Source organism: Tyto alba, unplaced genomic scaffold (genome assembly GCF_018691265.1).
Source record: "Tyto alba isolate M040663 unplaced genomic scaffold, T.alba_DEE_v4.0 Super-Scaffold_2, whole genome shotgun sequence".
NCBI classification, from domain to species: Eukaryota; Metazoa; Chordata; class Aves; order Strigiformes; family Tytonidae; genus Tyto; species Tyto alba.
This window is the reverse complement of record NW_024881282.1, coordinates 82,737,321-82,758,254: the sequence shown is the minus strand read 5'-3', so window position 1 is coordinate 82,758,254 and position 20,934 is coordinate 82,737,321. Positions and strand designations below refer to the sequence as shown.

The window sequence follows — 20,934 nt, the reverse complement described above, 5'->3', positions numbered from 1 at the left end:
AATTTATGAGTCCTGAGGTGTTTGGACAGGGCTTAACGTGACCAAAAAAAATGCTATATGCAGCATCCTTTAATTTGCTTTTGGTGTGTTACATGAAATAATCTCTTTATTTTAGAAAACTTTTTCTTTGTGTATCAACATCATTAGCAATCAAAGAAACAGCTATGAGCACTGAATGAGAATGTTTGAACTTCTATAATTTGCATGTCATTAATATCAGCCTGGCAGAGTTTGGACATAAAGTTTTCTTTGAAAGTTCCCATTGCTGTTACAGCTTGAGTCACTGTGGCGACGGTGAGATTCTCAATTACAACTAATGAGTGGTTTTAGGGAGCTTGGAATCATATCTAGTGTGGTGAACAGCAGCCTGGGGCTTGCCCATTGCGGCATGAACCTTTGCTCACACAAGTCTCCCTTGATGAGGAGGTAGAGTTTGAATCCACTCCAGCAAGATCTCCCTTTTTCACTATATGTTCATCTTTGTGCATAGGTCAGCTACCCATTTTATTTCTCCTCTCATGATTGGATTAGTGGACTGCCAAACTACCTAGCATACTGGAGATGGGCAAAGTGGTCCTGCAAAAAGAACATTGGGCCCATTTACTAAACCAGAAGATACTGAGAGGTGAAGGAGACTGCCCAAGGGTATACAGAAAATGTATGCCAGTGCTTGAAAACAGGTCCTCAAAATTCAAGTGTAGTATCCAGAGGCTTAGAAACCAAAGAGTAAGAACAGGCAGCTGTCACTGAATTATTGATAGATTGTCTTGACGTAGCAAAAGTAAAATAGCTTGTACAATACAGACAGAGCCAGAGAGGCAAAAAAAAATCAAATATCAAGTCAAACAAAACCAGTTACTTTGGCTAGTCAGGCTTCATATCTTGAAACTTCATAATCTGGATGGTTATTTTCATCATCTCAGCAAGTCACAATAATCAGCAGAGTGACATGAACCAAACAGACAACTGGGGAAAATAAGTCTGTCCCTTTGATTAAAAATAATCAATAATGCAGCGTGAAAGGCTTCAGCAGGCAGGAAAGGCTGATGACTCAGGGGGCACAATGGAAAAGGCCAAGTGAGTGAAACGCAGAGCAGCCTTTCCCTCCTCTTCTGTGGCTGCTGGTGGGCAGAGCAGGGCCATGGCGGTGGCTTGCAGGCAAGCTCAGTAACTCTGCCGAATATTGCAATCTATAGTTCACTGACCCCAAATGATTACTGCACTCTTCTCATGCGTTCAGTAATTTTCTGTCCTGATTCAGCGGGATTCAAGTGGGCAAGCCAAAAGAAACAATTCTTTAGCCCTACTTAGAAAAACAAATAAAAAGGTGAAATGGCAGCCTCCTGTTTCCCCTCATAATTCCTTTAATGTCACGTTGGAGACTTGATTTTAAAATCTCTTTCAGATCTAAACACAAGAATAGCTAATGATTCACTGTGAAATTAATGAGACAGTTTGAGACAACGTCCAAGAAAACCTGCCGGCAGACAACTTCAGCACACACTTGTGACCCAGCTCAGACAGGTGCCGAGGGACAGGCGGAGCCCCTGAGATCACTTTGGTGCTCCCACACCTTGCAGAAGCCCTAAAATCCCTGCTGTGGTCAAAGACATTTCTTCAAAGAGAATAAACCCACAAAAGAACTAAGAGGTCCAGGAATTTGTCCAGGCAGAATTCTGCTGGTGAAGCAGGCAAAGTTAAAATAGTATTGTTTTTCCTTTATTTTCAGTTCAGTAGGAAAAGTGGGTAGGCTTTTCAGGGGGCTGCTCCCAAAGAATCTCCAAACCCTTTTTGTTGTTGTTGTGGTTTTGTTTTTGTCTTTTCCATTTTAAATTGCCTATGTTGCTTAAAACCAAGACAATATGATCAAATATGTGTTCTGAAGCCATGTCTGCCCCCAGACACGGGAGTATCATGTCTTGTGCCCAAAAGCAACACAGGGAGCTGTGACAACCCATCCTCATGCAAGAGGCTCTGAATATATTTGCTGTGAAGTTTGGACCCCTGCACATGTTTGACCTCTGCTATTCATATCACTTCAGGCACACAGAGTCACCTTTCCTGGCCATTGCTCAGGCATTGGTGGCTCTTTGGTCCCCATAACTGTCCCTTGCCATCATGGAGCAGGACACCAGAGAAGAACCAGGATTCTTGGTGGAGCTTGGACTTGTGCACTCCAGTGTGTAAGCTATACCAAAATGTTGCAAACTCCTCAGTGTTTGGATGCAGGGGACTTCTCAGCTGATACTTTGTCTTCTAGGCTTGCTGGATGTCCTGTCTGTTCCAGTATGATCCCATAAGTACCAGTCAACTGGCAGGCTACAGACACAACCATCCTCAAGCCAGCCCCCCTAGCTTAGCCTTAGGCAAGAAAGCAGCAGTGAACAGACTCTTAATTGTTCAAATATTCACTGCATGAAGCAAATTTTTATATGAATATTTCATACAGGCATTTTTAAGTAAATTGCTACTCTCCACTGAATCTGCTCTATCCAGAAGTTGCCACCTGTGTTGGCCTCTAGAAATTATGAAAATAACACTGGTCTTCCCAAGACAAGGTGGATGGTTTATTTGCAGTTTAATATTATCTCCTGTTTTTACTGCAGGCAGCAGCATTCTTTGTCACTGACATTGCAGTCCAGATAAGTTTTAATTCTCTTCAGCTACACAGACATATGCACACATTCCTCCAGTAGTCAGCAACAAAAGCAAAACAGATTCAACTTCTATAAGCTTCAAACACAGCCCACATACTTGAGGTACATAAAAATGTTCGGCACAGTACAAAATTTATAGCAACCCTTTTAGTACAAGATGTATCACAGCAAAATCTTGATTTGACTAAGTGTTTGATACTCTCATGCAGCCATTACTGCTAACAGGATTTGTAAGTCACACAGCTTTAGCATATGTAACTTAAAAAGGGACCATTCACTTCGTATTTAAATCTTACTATAAGTTTCCCCAGAGGAAAACATGCAAAGGATGCAGTCATCCTTACCAGCCAAGGGAGACAAATATCCAATTTACAGTGATCTAAAAGATTTGGACTTAAGGATGAAAAGGAAATATTAAATTTTTTCACCATGTTTGAAAAGTTTCTGTTACAATAAAGCTCCTGCCCCAAAGGAGAATCTAGGTACCATACTAATGCAAACACAGTGGCAGAGTGGTAGCATATATATGTATGACTGTAAGCAAGGGACTAAGTTTTAGCTAATTCCAGCTGATTGTCAGGACGTGGGGAGATAGTAGTGAATTCCTATCACTCTTGTTTATAAGGGGAAAAGAAAGCAAATCTATTTACCACTGCCAGTGATGCCCCATCCTATGCTAAAAACTTAGGCACACCTTCAAAACATGACATTTTTGTTTTCTTAGGTGGTTACAAGAATAGTGCAATAGGAAATATTAAGACCACCTTAACTGTTAGAGTTGAAGCAGCTCTGGTTATTGCTCCTCAGCTGACACCTATGAGTTAAATTTTATCTACTGCAAAGCAAAGGAAAATCAATTCACCTGGACTGTCAGGGAAGAGGACAAAGAGCAGAAGGGGAGCATCCATACAGCCAGCTACTGCATCTCAGCTAGGATGCAGGTACCACCTACCCTGGCCTGATCCCTTGGATGGCAAAGATCACCCCACAGGATGACATTCCACACTGCCTGCAAGCTTAATTTTCAGCTAGTTATCTCAATTTCTGTCCTGTGAAGACTTCTCTCCCCACAGCTAGAAGAGATTATGTTTAAGAAAGACAGAGACCACTTAGGACAAGAGCGTCATCAGTTTCTGCTTCCCAACAAAACCCAACACACTCCTAAGAGAAACAGTCCCTAAAACTGGGGAATATAATATTAATGTGTAGAAGAAAAATACATTTTTTTTCAGCAGTGGCCTGTATCTTGAGACACGTTACATTAGATTTTAGATGAGCATAGTGACAAAACCTAACTTAACTCAAACTGGGATTTGAAGATCTAATACCAGCACTCTTGTACTCACCAATTTAGGAATCAGTACAGCTCATACTTGCTGCTTACCAGCAGGACACCTTCAGATAATTTGATTCTGGCAATAACATAAGACTTTTTCTAATCACAGCAGACTCCCCCACCAGATGTTGTGCTCTGGAAGCCCTCTCTGTGGTTTCTTGTCCTGTGGTGCCTTTGTAAATACTGCAGCTCATAGCTGCCACATACAGCACTACATGATAAAAATTAAGACACTTCATATGAAGCTTTGAATGCTTCTCTGAGGGGAAACTGCCTTCTTATTTAGACTGGCAGAACCAGAATTGAATCTAATAAAGCTGTAGTAGAAGAGATGTGGAGGAGAGAAAACTTGTTTCTTCCCACAGGGGAGTCCTTGCAGCCTAGGGGAATGAGGGACTAGACCACTAGGATTGCTCACATATTTTTGGAGATCCAATGGGAATCACAAGATGCAGTTTGTTAGCACACAAAATAAAGCGAGCAGTGCTTCAGCGTGCCAAAACAACTTCAAAGGCTTCTGATGAATGTATATTGTCACCTGCAGGTGATGTCTTCAGAGGAATGCGGTGTCACCAGAGCTCCTACTACCCCATTTCCTTAGATATGACTCCATCTCCCCTCCACAAACACTCCCCTGCATCTCCTGTGCTTTCTGTCTGAAGTGTCCTTAGCACCTTGCTTGGTCCTTTGCTTATGCTGCCACATGAGTCACATGCTGTAACCATCAGCCGTGATGTCCTTTATATATGATTAGACTATTACCATTAGATACACTGAAATATTAGAGCAAGTGTTCAGCCTTGGGAAGATATAGGGGACTTTTAGATTACATTGGGTGCCATGTACGAGCAATGGTTTGCAAAAAGGGAACAAGTTGCAACAAAAATGGACGTTGGTTTCTCTGATCACCTGGAGAACTGATTTTTCCTGTGAGCCAGGCACTGGCTTAAGAAATGATTTCTCAAAATGTCACTTGCAACAAAGCCAGATTCAGACTCTAATTCACCAATTCTTCTTTCCTTTGAAGCTGAATGCAAAGCCCTGGACAATCATTGCTGCTTCATAGTGAGTTTGACTAACGTGCTAAAAAAAACACTGCTGTCAAAAAGAAGGACAGCAATATAAAATAGAGTCACTAACCTCCTGCCATTGAAGTTACTGGTCACATTTGCTTTTATTTCAGCATGAGCAGATTCAGGTCTAGAGTATTCTCAGAAGGAGAATCTTAGAAGCCAGTTATAGGGTAAAATTAACACCTGCTGATTGATCAAGATTTTAGTGACTGCATTTCCTACAAGCAATGACAGTGGGGAAAAAAAAAAAAAAGTAGCACATCTTTGGTTTACCATCTGTTCTGAATTCATTGCTGTGGTTTCTACCTATGAATTTTATTTAAATAGTATTTGCCGTAGAGAAAATAGTTTCTGTCATGTTACAGTTGACCTTTTGGGTTTACTCTACATAAAATTTAATTTTTTTCCCCCAAAGAAGTTTCCCATCTCTTCAAAAAAAGAGGGAAAAATAAATCCAACTCTTTTCCTTTAATCCTAGCTACAACTTACATTCAAATCAGTGCACAAAGGTACCTAGACTTGGGATCAGCATTTTAAGTTTTCCCAACAAACTTTCCTATATTAAATCATGATTCTACAGGAATAAGCCACTCCTTTTGAAAACTTGTTTCTTACTTACTCACTGTATTCTTGTAAGATTTTGGCTTAGCTAGCTGTAAATTATCTTTTAATGAATCCACCTTCTGAGTATTAGCATGGTAGTGATACTTCTGGTAAGGAACACATGAGGAGGAAAATTCTCACATGAGTATTTAGGATCATACTGTAAAAACAATTACAGCATTCAATGTCTGCAGAAAATCAAGTGGCAAATCAGCAGTGAATATCAATTATACATCTGCTGCATCACAGAGGCAGATGGCACTTTAATTGTACATCCGAAACATTATGGACAATTTTCTCCACCCTAGCCTCATTGAAATAGTGGCTTTAGCACCTAAAAATATCAAGGCAGGGCATGTGCACAATGACTCATCTAAGAATTCATATCAGTTAGAAAATAAATATTCCACCAGTAAACCAATAATAACCTCTAAGATTCATAGCTCATATTCAACAACCAAGCTATCTTGATGTACGTAAAAACTTTTATTGATGAAAAGCAATAGGACAACCACACAGGTCACACCGCTCAGCTCAGAGTGTGAAATTGTCAAACAGTTTGAAGATCAATGAGCCAAATTCTTTTGATTACATCTGTAGAAATTGAAAATGTCATGAAGATAAGTAGAATAATATGGATTTACACTCTCCTCCCAGCTTGATCCTAAGAGAAGAAAGATCAAATCCTTCTCCCTCAGACAGGAATGGTTTTCTGCAATGGGAGAAGTTTTATGGAACTTAAACGGACTCAACTGCAACTACTGACCGTGGAGAAATCAATTGACACCAGACTATATATGAAAGTATGACTCTGGCTATGTAGAGACAGTTGTGTTAATGCACAAATACCAGAAGTGTTGTGAATGCTTACTTAATTAAAGACTATTAAAACTTTAAACTGACTGCTCTCTTATTTATAGATAATAATATATTATTCTGTTCACATAGGCTTTGGCAATTAAGACATCCCTGCTTTATTATACATGGACAATAACGCACATTTCAAAGGGGATTTTTTCCTTACTCCCATTATGTACAAAACTGCTGTTTTTTTCATTTGTCAGGATAGTCCTACAGTCTTAAAATGTCCAGTAACTCTGACATCAGTTTACATTTCACCATGTAAGTGGATCGCTTCCTCCTCTCCTCCCCAAATACATTTGACACTAGTCACAACAGACACATTTTATTTGCAATGTGAGCACAGAAGCATTTTCTTGGGAGCAATGTCAAAATTTAATGACTGATATTCAAAACAGGATCCATGTCCAAGACACCAGTCACCTCTGGACTTTGCAGCAAAGGTTTAGTTCCTACAGGTGAATCAAAGCTTTCAGGTAAATTTCACATGCGTTTTTGATTTAGCTCTTAAAATTTAAATGGTGCATTCAAAAATGAGAGACTCCTTAAAATGACCTAAGCACCACCTGACCAAGAAGTCTCGTAGTAAAACTTTGATGAAAGAACGGGTCAAAATATTCCCACAATACAAAAACCTTTGTGTCGGAACCAATGTAAGCAGCATGTTTATAATTTTTCTTCTTTCAAGGCAGTGGACAGCACAGACTGAATCTGATATTAGATACAGCGGAGGCAGACAATCCAAGAGGAGCAATCCATCAGTAGAGGAGTCTGAACAAATAAGCCTTTGCTTATATACTGCTGTAAGGATGGTGACAAAATGAGTTTCTATATCAATCAAGAGGGCAATACAGGTGTCTTTATATGGAATTATTTAACTCCTGACTCCGAAACAAAATTTCAAAGCTGGGAAAAAACACACTTCTAGGAACTTCAGCAAGTTGCAAAATTTCCCCATCATTTTTTCTTGTGCCATCACTGTATCTTTTGCTGTCTGTAATTTTGTCTATTTAGAGCTGAAGTGCTTCCTTGCAATCTCATTAAAGCCAGCACTCTCAGAATACTGATTCAAGGACGTTTGTCCACATGAAATATTCACCCTACTTTAAACACATGATTAGACAAAACAGCATTCAACATAATATAGCCAGTAAGTGCTATTATTATTAATATCTTGTTAAGGGAAGATACTAAAAAAAAAAATGCTTTTCATTATTCTTCTGGTTTCATTAACACTTTCTTTGTCTTTAACTAGAAAATAAGGAATTCTCAACCACACCAGTATGCCAGGGGAAGAAATACCATTAATCCTTCTTTGAACTGCAATTTTTAATTTTAGTTTTCAGTAGAAATATCACCCTGCTGCTTTGGTGACTTTGACCTACAGAGCAGTTTGAGGGACAGCAAAAAAGGAAGTCTCCTTATAGCTCCTGCTTGATCTGGACTTTAAAAGCCCCTCTGGAGGCAGTAGGATAACTAGAACAAAGTCTGGTTTTCATGAGAAGGCTGATTTTGATCCATCACCAAAACCCTAAAACTCAATCCAAGACTGAGATATCAGGACACAAATACCACTGGTCCAACATGGAGCAACAGCTGCCCCATTTGCCCCACAGCTACCTACGCACTGTCCATGCCTTGCTGCTAAAGAAGCCAACATGAGGGATTGGTTGGATTTTTGCTCAGTCGTTGCCCAGTGCCCTGGGATTGCCTGTAAGAACACAACCTTGCCAATCTTTTGGGAACATCAATATTTTTGGCCATGTAAAGCTAGATGTTCATCCTCTCAAACACTTCTATTAATTGGTCTCTGTTTTTAAGAAAGTGGACAAACTCTAATCCCCTGAAAATCAGTGTAAATGCAGAATAGTTGAGAACGGTCTTTGCTCACAGATCTCTGAAATGAGACCAGAACAAGGAAAATAGGTTTTTGAAAAGCTCATGCCAACTTTTTCCTATTACAATAGCTTATATAACAGAAGTAATAATGACCTTCAGTTGACATTTCCTTGCGTATTAATGACCTGAGGTTAATGGCCCAAGGTATAGTTTTATGCAGTCAACTATCACAGCCAGCAATTAATTACCAGGAAATATAATGTGGTTTGACCACTATAGCTCAATTAGCTTCATGTTATTCAAAAATTAAAAACATTTCAATCTTATTTACTGTAAAGCTGTCCTGGATTTTTCTTTAGTACATTAGCCTAAAAAAAGCTTGAACCTGTATTAAGCCAAACATATGTTCTACAACACTCCTCCATTAACTTCACACAAATTATGGGGAGCCAAAGCCGACTGTCGTGCAATATCAGGATCATCACAGCCTGCCCACAGATAGAAAAATATTGTAGAGCAAGGCTCTGTGTGAATTTTGCTTCTTCACTAGCAAAAACTCCCTAAAAATAATTTTCAGCTCTCCGGTGGCTGTAAATGGATTGAGAGACGGGAGGACAGAAAAGGACGCGCTGCAGAGAGCAACCCTTCATTGGCAAGAGGTGGGCAGTGTGTGTTGGGGTAAGGACAGGAAGGGGAAGGGATATTTTGTTTTTACCAAACTGCTTGGTTCCCCAGTATCTCTGGAACTGATTTACAAACAGTATCGGGGTAGATTATTTTTAGACCCATCTTTATGGTCTTCCGGTTTACTTCCATTCATTATGTTTTATTTTTTCAGCAAGGCTTTTGCAACTTGCCCTGAAAACAAATCACCTTGGGCTCAAGTCTCATCATTTCTGATAAGCTGTTGGTATTTCAGTACAATCACTAGCTTTTTGGAGACCTGAAAAGCTAAAGCCAGGCACTAGAACAAGTACTAGGAGGTGTTGGCTTTAATTTGGAGATTACCAGCTTTAATCCTGTGAAGGATGTAAAAAACTGATAAGATTTTGTGTGTAGATCCATTCCTCTAAAGAAGTTTCTGGCATTCGCTATGGCTTTTGTTTCCATGGAATACAGACAGACATTTGTGTGGGTCTCTGAATGTCTAGGAGGCTTCTCAAGAAAGATCTGGTACCACACTGCCTTCCAGCAAGGCTCTGGAAATGCCACTTGGTCCCAGGCATTACTGCTGGATAGGTGTGTGCCAACAAGGCTCTCAGTAGGACTACCTAATACGATCTGAGCCTTCCAAAAGGCAAGCAGGAGCCTCACTTTACATGCTCCGAGAGTTTCAGTTTCAGGCCAACCCAAGAACTCATTTAAACAAGAAAATTTGTATCACTTGAAGGTGATGATGGGTTCAGGTTAGTTTGATACCTGGTGCCATTAGAACCTGTTTGTGAAATGACTGATTTCAACCCACTTCTGCAAGTTTTTCTGCTTGTTGATATTTAAAAGCAGAGAGAATTAAGACATGTGGGGGCAAAGTGGATGTATCTGCCTGGAGGAGCACAGGGGAGATGTTTACCCAAGGTTTGCCAGTGATGGCAGGGGTGGAAACACCCATTCCCTGGCAGCATCTGTGGTGGCCGTGGAGAGCTGAGGACAGCGTGACAGCTGGGGAGAGCCCCAGACTTGGTCCAGTCCCTCTGACTGACCCCACATCCATCTGGTGGCTTCCTTTTTCAGTGAGAAACATGAAATGAAATGGCCGTTGCTGGTGCTGGCAGACTGAATGAGTGCCCGCAGGACCAGCCACCTGAGCACAACAGCTATAGGTGTCAAATCCCCCAAATCTGCATTTTCATGGGGTGTACTGAGGAAGGACCCACACAGGACTTCAGTACATCTCCGAGCACTGATGTGTTAACCACAGTAACTTGTCAGAGTGCTGAATCATTGCCACGCTAAGAAATTGCAAGTACAGTAATTATGGAAGTATGACATTCGTAACCAGAAGGCAAAGAATTGAAAAATTGCAATTGCCCAATGTTACAAGTCCTTCCTATGTATTAGTAGCTATTCATAGCATTGCATTTTAATTGTGGCAATTACAGCTTTTTTAACATTTTATTTTGGTTTGGAGATATCAGTCAAGTTTTTCAATGCATTTTATTTTTAAAAAGTCAGAATGACATTATTCTTTTATATATTGTCAAAAGGAGTTGTCATATTTAGTTATCTTTTCAATCTGTTAATATGTTACTTTATTCCTAATTGTAGAAAGGCTCCAATTAATCATAATGATCATTTACTCAAGTGCCCACTAATTCTCTTCTACAAATAGCTATGCTCTATAGCATCATTAAAAAATATATCAATGGCCACATCTCTGATGTGATAATTTAACAGTCATTCAGAATGAGCAGCTGGAATAAAAGACACAAGCCATATTCATAATAATAATAATAATAAAGATAATAAACCAGTAATCCCTCTTACTCCTGTTTCAAAGTATAGTAAAAAATGGGAGAATTCAGATGTGCAAACATTATGGTCTGCTTCTTCTACAGCATGTTCACACAGGGGGACAAGGAAAAGAAAATTGATGGCATGCACTAGAGCAGAATCGAAGGGATAACGATTTTGTAGTCCTGCAGCTCAGATGGGTAAAAGGTGACATCCACCACAGGGAAGCCAAGAGCAATCCTGCGGAGTGTTTAATCTCATTCAGCTGAATTAAATCCCTGTGTTTGAAATCATACGGCAAGTTTACAGAGGGATATAGTAAAGTTCAGATACAATTCAGTACTACGGAGGAATTTGTCAACAAGAAATGGCTAAATTCCAGGTCCACAGTAGCAAGCAGCCACAAAGCACTGAGCAGGAATTTGCTACTGTCATTCTATCCTCTAAAAGAGCGACCAGCACAGCTCAGCTATTCCTTGCCTGTGAAGCCTATTAGCAAATTACTGCCTGGTTGGAGCAAGGGAGGAGCCAGGCAGGGAGGGAGATTCCTGACAGCACAGCCCTTCCCCAGTGACCTCTGGGTGCCACGGCACATTATCGTCTCCCGCCCAGACCTTCTGGGAAGGCTGCTGATGAAGCCCACACACCCGCACGGTGGAAATACCTGCAAAAGGAGCATGGAAAGGACTGCTCAAGTATCCCCACAGACCTCATTTTGGGCATGAAGCTGAAGAGGGCCAGATGTCAGCAGTGCAGCCAATTCCTGGGGGAAGGCTTTATTCATTCCCAAACAATGCTGCTTACACCCAGACCTGTATATGGGTCATGCAGTGGTGACACATCACACTGCTTCAATGTCAGATGAGAGTTGCATTGACCTCTACGCCATGCAACAGCAAGAAATGGGTGGGTTTTGTTTTTGTGGAAGGGGCATGCCAAGCATAGCTTGCTTTCCAGGTCAACACGGTCTGTAGATGAGGTCACAGCAAGGAGGTTTGAATGTCAAGGGCTTTTGCATACTGTCAACATAGAGATAATTTAAGCCTGAGATGAGAGAGGCAGAAAATGACCTCATCCTTCCACTGTAACCTTGCTGCTCCCAAAGGATTTCATATGATCCTACAAGTCGGGTTGTACAGCTGCTATCTGTCTAGAGGTTTGAGCGGGACAGAACATAGCTTTATGGTCTGTGTGGATCAGTCCTAGTCCAAATGAGGCTTAGAAGCTCTAAATATTTTTAGTCAATTACCAAATTTGCCTTCACAAGGGCAGACTTTAACCATAAAAATTTAACAGTCAAACATTAAATAATCTATGAAATATCCAGAACATTGTCAAGACCAATACCTCAGAATCCAACCAAGCAGGGCATGGCCCTCATAGTATTTAATAAGGATACAGTTAAATCTCCAAGTGTGTTTTAAGGGCAATCCTGCAGAGTTCAGTGCGATGTTTCAGAAGAATGATCAGATCAAGGATATTCACATTATTTTGAGGACTACAGTGTAGCTTTGCTTGAGGGATGGAAAGATGATACAGGAGAACCCTCTTTAAAGGGAGGACTGCAAGCACAGCTGCAAACTGGGATTTTTAGGCGACAGTGACACTCAGATGCTAATTATTTACTCTAAGGTTTAGAAATGGACAGTTTTCACATGTCTTCCTTTTGCAGGTATCTGCCTTAGACATCCATTGCAATGCCTTCAACCCAGAAAAACAAGGCAACAATGAGGCTGGCAGCTCCAGTGGTGATCTGGGCAGCCAGTTTCTCACTCTTCATCCTGGGAATTGTGAACACCATGGCTTGAGTTAATGCTCCAAGCTCCCTGTTGGCAACCCTTTTCCTCCTGATCTATATAGATAACTGAGTCCCATCTAGAGAAGGTCACCTAGGATATCTCACATGCACCTCTATTCCAGCCTCAGTTTGAATGCAACCCAGACACAAAATAATTAATTTTAGAGTGAAAACAACACACAGTCCCCTGAAGGGAAAGATGCTCTTCCAAACACAAGCAGTTACCATTAATTTACAAGTGTACGTGTTTTTTAAATGGTACATTGTTATTTCTTCAAGGAAAGCATTTATAGACCAGAGAGAGCAAAGGTGGATTACAAATACAGAAAAAACTTAAATTTGATGTAGAGGGTGAGAGGAGCTAGCTGGAGCTAGCTTTGCTGGAAACAGAAAACCATGGTGCTCTTCCTTACCATTTTAAATTTACTTTAGACTAATTGGAATACACCGAGCTGTATACCTTACTCATCTGAACCTCTGTTGTCATTTAACACAGATTAATTAGTGCTAGTGTTATGACCTACAGTAGTTTGAAGGTCAAATCCCTAAGATCTGTTTTCATGAGATGTACTAATGTTATCTCAAGAGACACCAGGTATCATAACTTATTGTGCTGTTAAAATCTGTACAATCAATATGTCTGCAGCTTTAAAATTTTACAATATACTAATAAGATAGACATAAAAACCTACTGCTATTGCACTTACTCCCATCAACATTAACGATCTTAACACAGCAGTTGTTATCATTCCTAACAAGACATGGTATTTTTTATTTCATGCTTAGATGCTCCCTCCTCTTGGTCCACAGAAGCTGAGGAAGCTCTGTTTTAATGAATCAATAATGCTACAGGCAGAGCCACTTTGGGCACAGTTCAGCCCAATTTCCTCCATGCTGAACCAGGCAACATCCCTCATCTGCTGTGATCTCTGGAGCAAGGTAGAGGCAGGAGTCCTACAGATCAGGCACAATCCAGAGTAATTTGTAATACATGTCATTTACCAGAATGGATAAGTTGCACTTATATTTGCAGTTTGCAGTCTTCGTATGAAAAAAATATCTTTATGTTAGGAAAATATATGTTTAAGACTTAAATTCTCCTTCATTGAGCTTTTTCCTGGCCTGGGAGAAAAAAAAGATACCACTAGAAACAGTGGGAAAAAAACCCACCTGAGTATTAAACTGGCTATAAAACAAGATCGAAATAAAACCAGATTCAATTTAGATTAATTAATTTTATGGTCAATATTTTTTCACAAAACTGAAATAGGACCTGTCCACCTAAGGCTGCAGGTTTAATGAGATTCTCCAGTGTGCTAATGGCAGTATAAGCAATGTGCAACTCCTCGATGACTTGTCATCTGGGAGCTGCTTTAGGCCATGTCAACTCCATGTCCTGGGTAGCATTTACCAGGCACAAAAGTCACGTGAGCTGCCATCATTGCTGTCACCTAGAAATGCTACATGGTCTCACGTGCCGCTGTCTGTGCTGGGACATACTGATGCTAGATACCTATGTCCTACAGATGATCCTTCTATAGGAAGGAAATCCCATATCCCGGAGATGTCCGTCTTTCTTAATTGACCAGAAGGGAGTTTGGAATGAGGAAATTCCTAATTTGGACCACTCGATTCAGTGCATCAAATTCCAGAGAAGTCAATTAATGGCTCTGTCCTTAGTTTATTTACCTGCAACACAAAGTGTTTTGAGGTACCCCATTGAGAAGGAGATATTTTCAGACTGAGTATGATGCAGCACTGTCAAATGCTGCTGCTGATTAGGTCTCATAAAAAGTGGATGGTTGGATGCACATTCTGCATTCTATTGCAGAGGAAATGCAGTACTGAAATACTCCTCATTGCTAAAAGAAAACTCTCTCAATGGAGGAAGCCCATCAGAGTATTAAAAGCTACTTCTGTGGACTTTCCGAAGACATCTAATCCTTTAATCTCTGGAAGGTGGCAGTTTTAGAAGAGATGCCATTATAGCTGCTCATTGTAGGATGAATTATGCAAGAATTTATTATTGATTCAAAGGGAGCTAGCTTAAGCATGCATTCAAAGTCAAGGCAGAGCAGAGGGGAAAGGGTGAGGTTTCTATAGTTAACAAAACTGATTTACAACCCAAGAAACATATAAGGCAAAAGAACCAGTTCACAAAGTGGTGCATTTTACATACCAAATCACCTTTTCCACATCCATAATTAACCTCTAGTACCAGACCACGCTGGAGCAGAGCCCAAAGAGTTACATAAGTCCTCTCTCAACCCAGAAATAGATCCCCAACACCACCACCCCAACCATCCATGAAGTCAAAGGCAGGAACCCCTTTGGCTGTGGACCCCCAACCCCACCCACCCATGCAGGTCTGGGAGACCTCAACAGCTCTGCTCAGGTCTGTGCCCAAAGTGAGGAGACCTGAGGGGTCTAGGTTATGGGCTAGAGCTGTAAAAATACCCAACCCACCTCAGAATGACAACTGGGACAAAGACATGTAGCTGCAGAAAGCCATGTTTTAAAGAGAGAAAATTTGTGGGCAGCTTGGCACCGTACCAGAGTTTGACAAGGTCTGTTCAAGGAGTACAGAGATCGGGGAAGGAGAGGTTTAACTTGAGAATTAAGAGGGTAGTGAAACTAAAAGTGTATACAGCTCAATTTCACAGGGGTGACAGGCACCCATCAATTTATGTTTGAAAGAGAAATAGAAAGAGGCCATTTAAAAAGCCAGAAAGGCCAGAGGTAAGCAAGAGGAAACAAAATGAGCTTACACTGCAAGTCAGTCACTGACAAAAATAAAACAAACCATGCGGAAGCTTAATAGCATGTTTAGCATTTTGAGTAAAAGACATAAAATTTTCTTTTCTCAACTTGACCTTTGTTAACAACCTTAGGCACTACAGGGCTATTATCCTGCAGCATTCCCATTACTAAACTCATCATGTCTCTGAGTGCTAGGGACCATTTCCTAATACAATCAGCAATAATAATTATGTAAATATATGCATATATATCTATGCATTCACACACTTACATATGTGTGTGCGCACACATGCTCTTTCCTTATAAGAACTCTCCAGCAGAAACATTACAGTGACATTTAGGCAGAAAAACCTCTAGCAGAGATCTTACACTAAAACCATCCTTGGTGCTGCTGCATAGAAAATGGCAACAAGAGTAGGAGAGAGGAAAAAATTTAATAAAATCAGTAAAGCTAAACAACTCTAATACTCCACCAAAAGGGTTTATTTTAATTGCAGCAGGACAGCGGCATGTTTCTGGACTCAGCCACGTGGTTTGCTAAATAATCTTCTTTAAAATATTACAAATATGCAGAACTTTGAGAAGTAGGTCAGTGGCTCAACATGTTGTAGCAAATAGCTCAGATAAATACCAGTCATTACCCTGTAGTCTGCAGTCAGTACCAGGTCTGACACACTCTGTAGCTAGTCAAATGACAAGTCACTGCATTAGAGGACCATTCCCCAAATGATACAACCTGGTTACAGCTAACATGCCTCTCAACCAAGAGTGAAATAAAGCTCTCCCTCTCATCATTTAAGTTGACTTACAATAGCAAGGGCAAAAGCAGGAGAAAGCAGAAGGACGTGAGAATTTCAGACACTGATATAATGAACAAACCAGAAAACTACAGCTCAGGATAAACCCTGAATGCAAGTGTTAACTCTGCTCAAAAGGTGACTTCAAAATCCTGCTTCGGACCTTGGTCCAGAGGCGTTAAAACCCATCCCAGGAGAACTGTCTCTGTGCAAGCACCAGATGAGCCCTTTGCAAAGTTCCCCGGGACCTGTAATAGCCAAGCAGTTGCTCACGCAAAATCTGCCCATGGATTTGGTGCCCTGAATCTGTGCAGTTCAGCTCCCCTTGCCCACCCCCCCAACCACCGCCGCCCCCCCCCGCCCCTTCCCAAACGGATTTCAGCAAGCACTTACCATCAGCAAGCTCAGAGCAGATTCGGGAGCACGCTGCACAGCCATCTCCTCTCTTCCTACATACAAATCCTCCCCACGACTCGGTCAGCCCTCGGCCCTCCGTCACAGCAAAGCATCCACAGAGCCCACAGCTAACTGCAGGGAGAGAAACCCCAAATCAGGGTTGGAGAGCATTTGCAAGAGGAGGAGAGGATGGATGAGGGGGTGGGGAGGAGAGGAGGGAAGGAAATAACCTTCTCAGCCAGGGAAAGAAGCTTAAGCTAGGCCAAATTTTACACTAGAGAGAGGAGGAAAATGAAATGGAGAGCCTGCTGGAGAAACAAGATATCAGGAACTGCAGGATATTTAAAGCTCAGGCGCACGCTGCCACAGTGAACAGCAGCAACACAGGACATGTATCAAACACCTACATGACAGGTTAAGTCCAAGCCATCCTCCCCCTGCCCCAGCACTCAGACTATAATTAATTGCTTTTAATTGCCATTCTTCCTCCTCCACCAGAATAAATGCCTAGGTAGCATAAAACTGCCGTGCTCCTGACTCTGCACCTTCCTCCCTGCCCTGGCAATGCTAGCGCAGAAACAATGTCAAATATCACAACGTACCACTTCCAACAGGGTCAAATCTCTTCTCTCTTCTTGCAAAGCCCTGCTTCGCCTGGTTTTGAAAGCAGATGCCTGCATAATACAGGCGTGAGCAACGAGTGAGAAGAGTCAGAGCCAGGAAGCACCCAGCGTTCACTTAGGAGTAACGATTACCTTTATCATATTCGAGCAAGAGCCGGGTTATACACTGACCTTTTTCACCTTAAACCCCCCCCCCCCCCCCCAAAAGAAAGTCTATTCCTCCTCCTCCTCCTCTCCAAATGGACTCAGCTCCCCGTGGAGCTAACACACTTCCTAGAAACATGTAATTACACAGGCTGTTGTGTTAGCGCTCTGATCACGCTGCCTGTACCGCATGGAAACGGCAGCCAGGCAGCCCCCCCCTTCCCTCCCTTCCTAAGGCGACATGCTGCAATCCCCCACTGAGCTCCTGCGGCTCGGGGGGCCAGGGACGGCTAATTGTGAAAATGTGGCCGGTTAAGACACAAAGACAAATTAGCCTTGAAAATAAGCCCCTTGTTTAAATGTTAGCTGTAAATTGAAGATGGCTTTCTGAAAGCCTTTAAAAATAAAGAGAGCATCCTGGTAGGAAGGCCAGTACTCTCATGTAGATGTGCCTGGACAGACTTGTAGGACCCTGTTTTGTAGGACTCAGAAACCTCCTGGACTTCAGTGTATCAACTCTTGCATCTCCCCTCTGAACAAGCAGAATTTGGGCTTCATTTCCTAAAACGTTAGGTTTCATGTAGTGACAAGGTCTGTTTATGTTCTAACTCCCACCTGCACATTCCCCCCTTACCTCCATGATTTTGGGAGTTTCAGAGAATTTCAACTGGATTTGCATTGTGACACATGTAATTCCTGTAACTTTTAGAAAATTCACCAGGATAGAAAAGAGAATCAAATTACTGTCTCCATGAGGGCAGGCAGCAGTAATCCAGCCCTTGTGTTCTGCAAGCTACATCTGGCAGGTCACCTGTGGCATGTACCACACTGCAGTACTTTTTTGCCCAATCTCTCGTTGCTCACCTATCACCACGTTTTAGCAAAGGGGACACAGAGTCATGGGAGATTGCAGACATTGCCCTAGGAAGGTCATTTAGGACATCTGTGGCAGACCCATACCTCTCAGCATACTACTCTTGAGCCAGGGGACCGCCATTCTTAGAAGGCATGTATAACATGTGGCATCTAGAGAAGCTTGGTTTTTGTTCGTGTAAATATATAGACCAGTGAAATCCCCCCCAACCCCCACAAGCTGCAGCACCAAGCCTGGGTGTTGCATGGTGGTGGCAGGGGCTTCCGTCCCGTGGATTCTCCACCAAGAGGTGTGGGAGGGAGAAGCCACTAGTAAACAGAGGGGACATCTCTCAAGAGAAAGTGTAGACTCACTCATGAGCACACAGGAAGACATTTTCTGGGGTCGCCCCTCCTTGATTTTGGGTTACAGACATTAACACTCAAGGAGAGTTCCTTGCGTCACACCTGGGGGTTACTGCATTGTTTTTGAGACCTGATCTCCTCCACTGCACTAAGCGTAGCTCCTGTGAAAGCACATTTATGCCAGAAGCTGCACTGATCTCCACCCTTGGATATAAGTCATTGCCATTGAGGGAGAACTGGGACTCAGCTTCTCCAATTCATTAAGGTACCTGAGCACCAAAGAGCTCTGGGATTCAGAGATTTAATTCAATCAGACCAGAGAGCTGAGGTAGAGTTTCACAGTGCTTTCTAACCAAAGGGCCCATCTTGGCTGTCTGCAGTGGGTTATTCTTCAACTCACAGTCATCTAAGACTATGAGCTATCATACAATGTGATCTGCTTCCTTCCTTCCAAAGAGATTTGCCTTCATCCCTGAAGATGAACAGGTTGTTATAAGGAGTGGAGAAACAGGCTGCTTAAATGACTCCTGAAAAGGGGAAATATGCAGAATAAAAGATAAAGGTAAGTCTTAAAAAACATATCAAGGCATCAAATTATAAAATGTGTAACTAAATCTTTTTCAACAGTACCATGACAAATATGCCAAGGCTATTACATTTTTCCCTACAATAACCCAGTCTGAAGTACTGTAAAGGGGTTGTTTCAGAAACAACCATTCAATAACTTGAGTCTGACAAGCAAGGTTTCTCCTTTGCCAAGTGATTTTAAGGAACCAGCTTATCCCTACATTTTTTGATTTGGCTAGAATGAAGAATCTGGAAGTATGGATGTCTTTCATCTCTAGCTCCTGAATTCACTCTACAGCTGAGCAGGGTAAAATCCCAGTCAAACACGAGGAACTAGTTATGATTTGTGGTGTCCTTGAAAATATTCTACGTTTTTCCTTAGCTCTGCAAGTCTCAGGGTAATGATCATATGTAGGGAGCCATCTGTGCACCAGTATATGATCTATGGATTCAAGGTACACTTGTAAACTTACCTACAGATTTGCTACTATTTAGGTGAATAAATTTTGTACCACAGGGGGAAAAAAACAGATCGTGATTCACTCCAGATTGTCAAGAGATAAGAAGAACAATGTTTAAAAGGAACTTATTAGATAGATGGTTAAAAGTACATACTCACGGCTTTGCTTCAAGACCTAAAGCTACGATATTAGCAAAAGAAAAGAGTTTATTAACTGTCTTTTCCTCACCACACCCCCCCCCCCCATACTTTTAGAGAAATAGTTTCTACAATTGGTTACTAAAGTAACTGCTTACAATCATGCAAAGAAAACCTATTATGGCAAACTCTAGATTAATAGAAAAATTGATACCAGTAAGAAGACATAAAGCACTTTCAGATTGGTATATATAGAGTGATCCTCCAATTTCAGTGTTATCATTGGCATTACTTTGACAGGGATAAGCATAGACGTGCCATGCCATCGTGGGTCACCGTCCTTAGAACTGATGGTTGCTGGGGCTGTGATTTTGTGATTTGAGGTTCTGGTAATGCAATGTCGTGGGAAAACCCTGTGCTAAAATCACAATATGTTGACTGTTCATGGACATACAGAGATTGATAGGCACCTGTTGTCCTCAACAGGATACATGGCTTTGGAGGCTGAGAAGAAGGCATTATTAATGGTATGAACAAAGACAATACAGAGCTCAGGGTTAATTGTAAGACTTGATTTCAGCTGGTACAGAGATTATATTTCTTATTAAATTTATTTCCTGGGGCTTTTTTTTTTTTTATTTCAATAGGCAAACAGGAGCTCTAATTTTCAGTGAAGTGAAAGTAAATGTCTTTGTCAAAAGTATTGCTACCATATATAGTTTAACCACTAAAAATCAAAGTCCTTCCTCTGGTCACCTGTGATGTTTGGGAGAGATCGAAATCCTGATATGAATTTTGATTTGCCTTCTTGAATTACAGATGTGTGAGTGAAATGTTGTTTAGTGATATGACAACTGCCAGGAGGTCACTTATTTAAGCAAAGGTGTATACAAAGAAAACTGTTTGATGAAGAGGAGTTACAGTCTTCAATTCTATTCACAAGGACTTAATAAAACTAGTCCTGCTATTGTCAATTAAACTTGATAGTAATATCATAAACAATGATGTTACCAGAATCACACCCATTTACAGGATGCTCATTCATCCACGAAACCAATGGAGAACTCAACTAGCATCTCTGGAACTTGAGATATATCAAAGTTTATGTCATGCTTGTAAACGTTTAACCTTAAATCTAAAGGACGACAAGCTTTCAGTGGTGTGAAAAGAATAGATGATGTGAGGGTATGAAAAGCTGAGTTTACTGAATTTC

General features: G+C 41.3%; 1 protein-coding gene across 1 annotated transcript in view; it reads right to left on the bottom strand.

Moving 5' to 3' along the window:
- Positions 1–16,633, bottom strand: part of FRMD4A (FERM domain containing 4A) — a 377,000-nt gene extending 360,367 nt beyond the window's left edge. Inside the window, exon 1 of the mRNA XM_032985843.2 lies at positions 16,569–16,633. Within this exon, the coding sequence (XP_032841734.1) occupies positions 16,569–16,613 (45 nt within the window). The 5' untranslated portion in view covers positions 16,614–16,633. The remainder of the gene's footprint in view (positions 1–16,568) is intronic.
- Between the last annotated feature and the right edge of the window lie 4,301 nt (positions 16,634–20,934).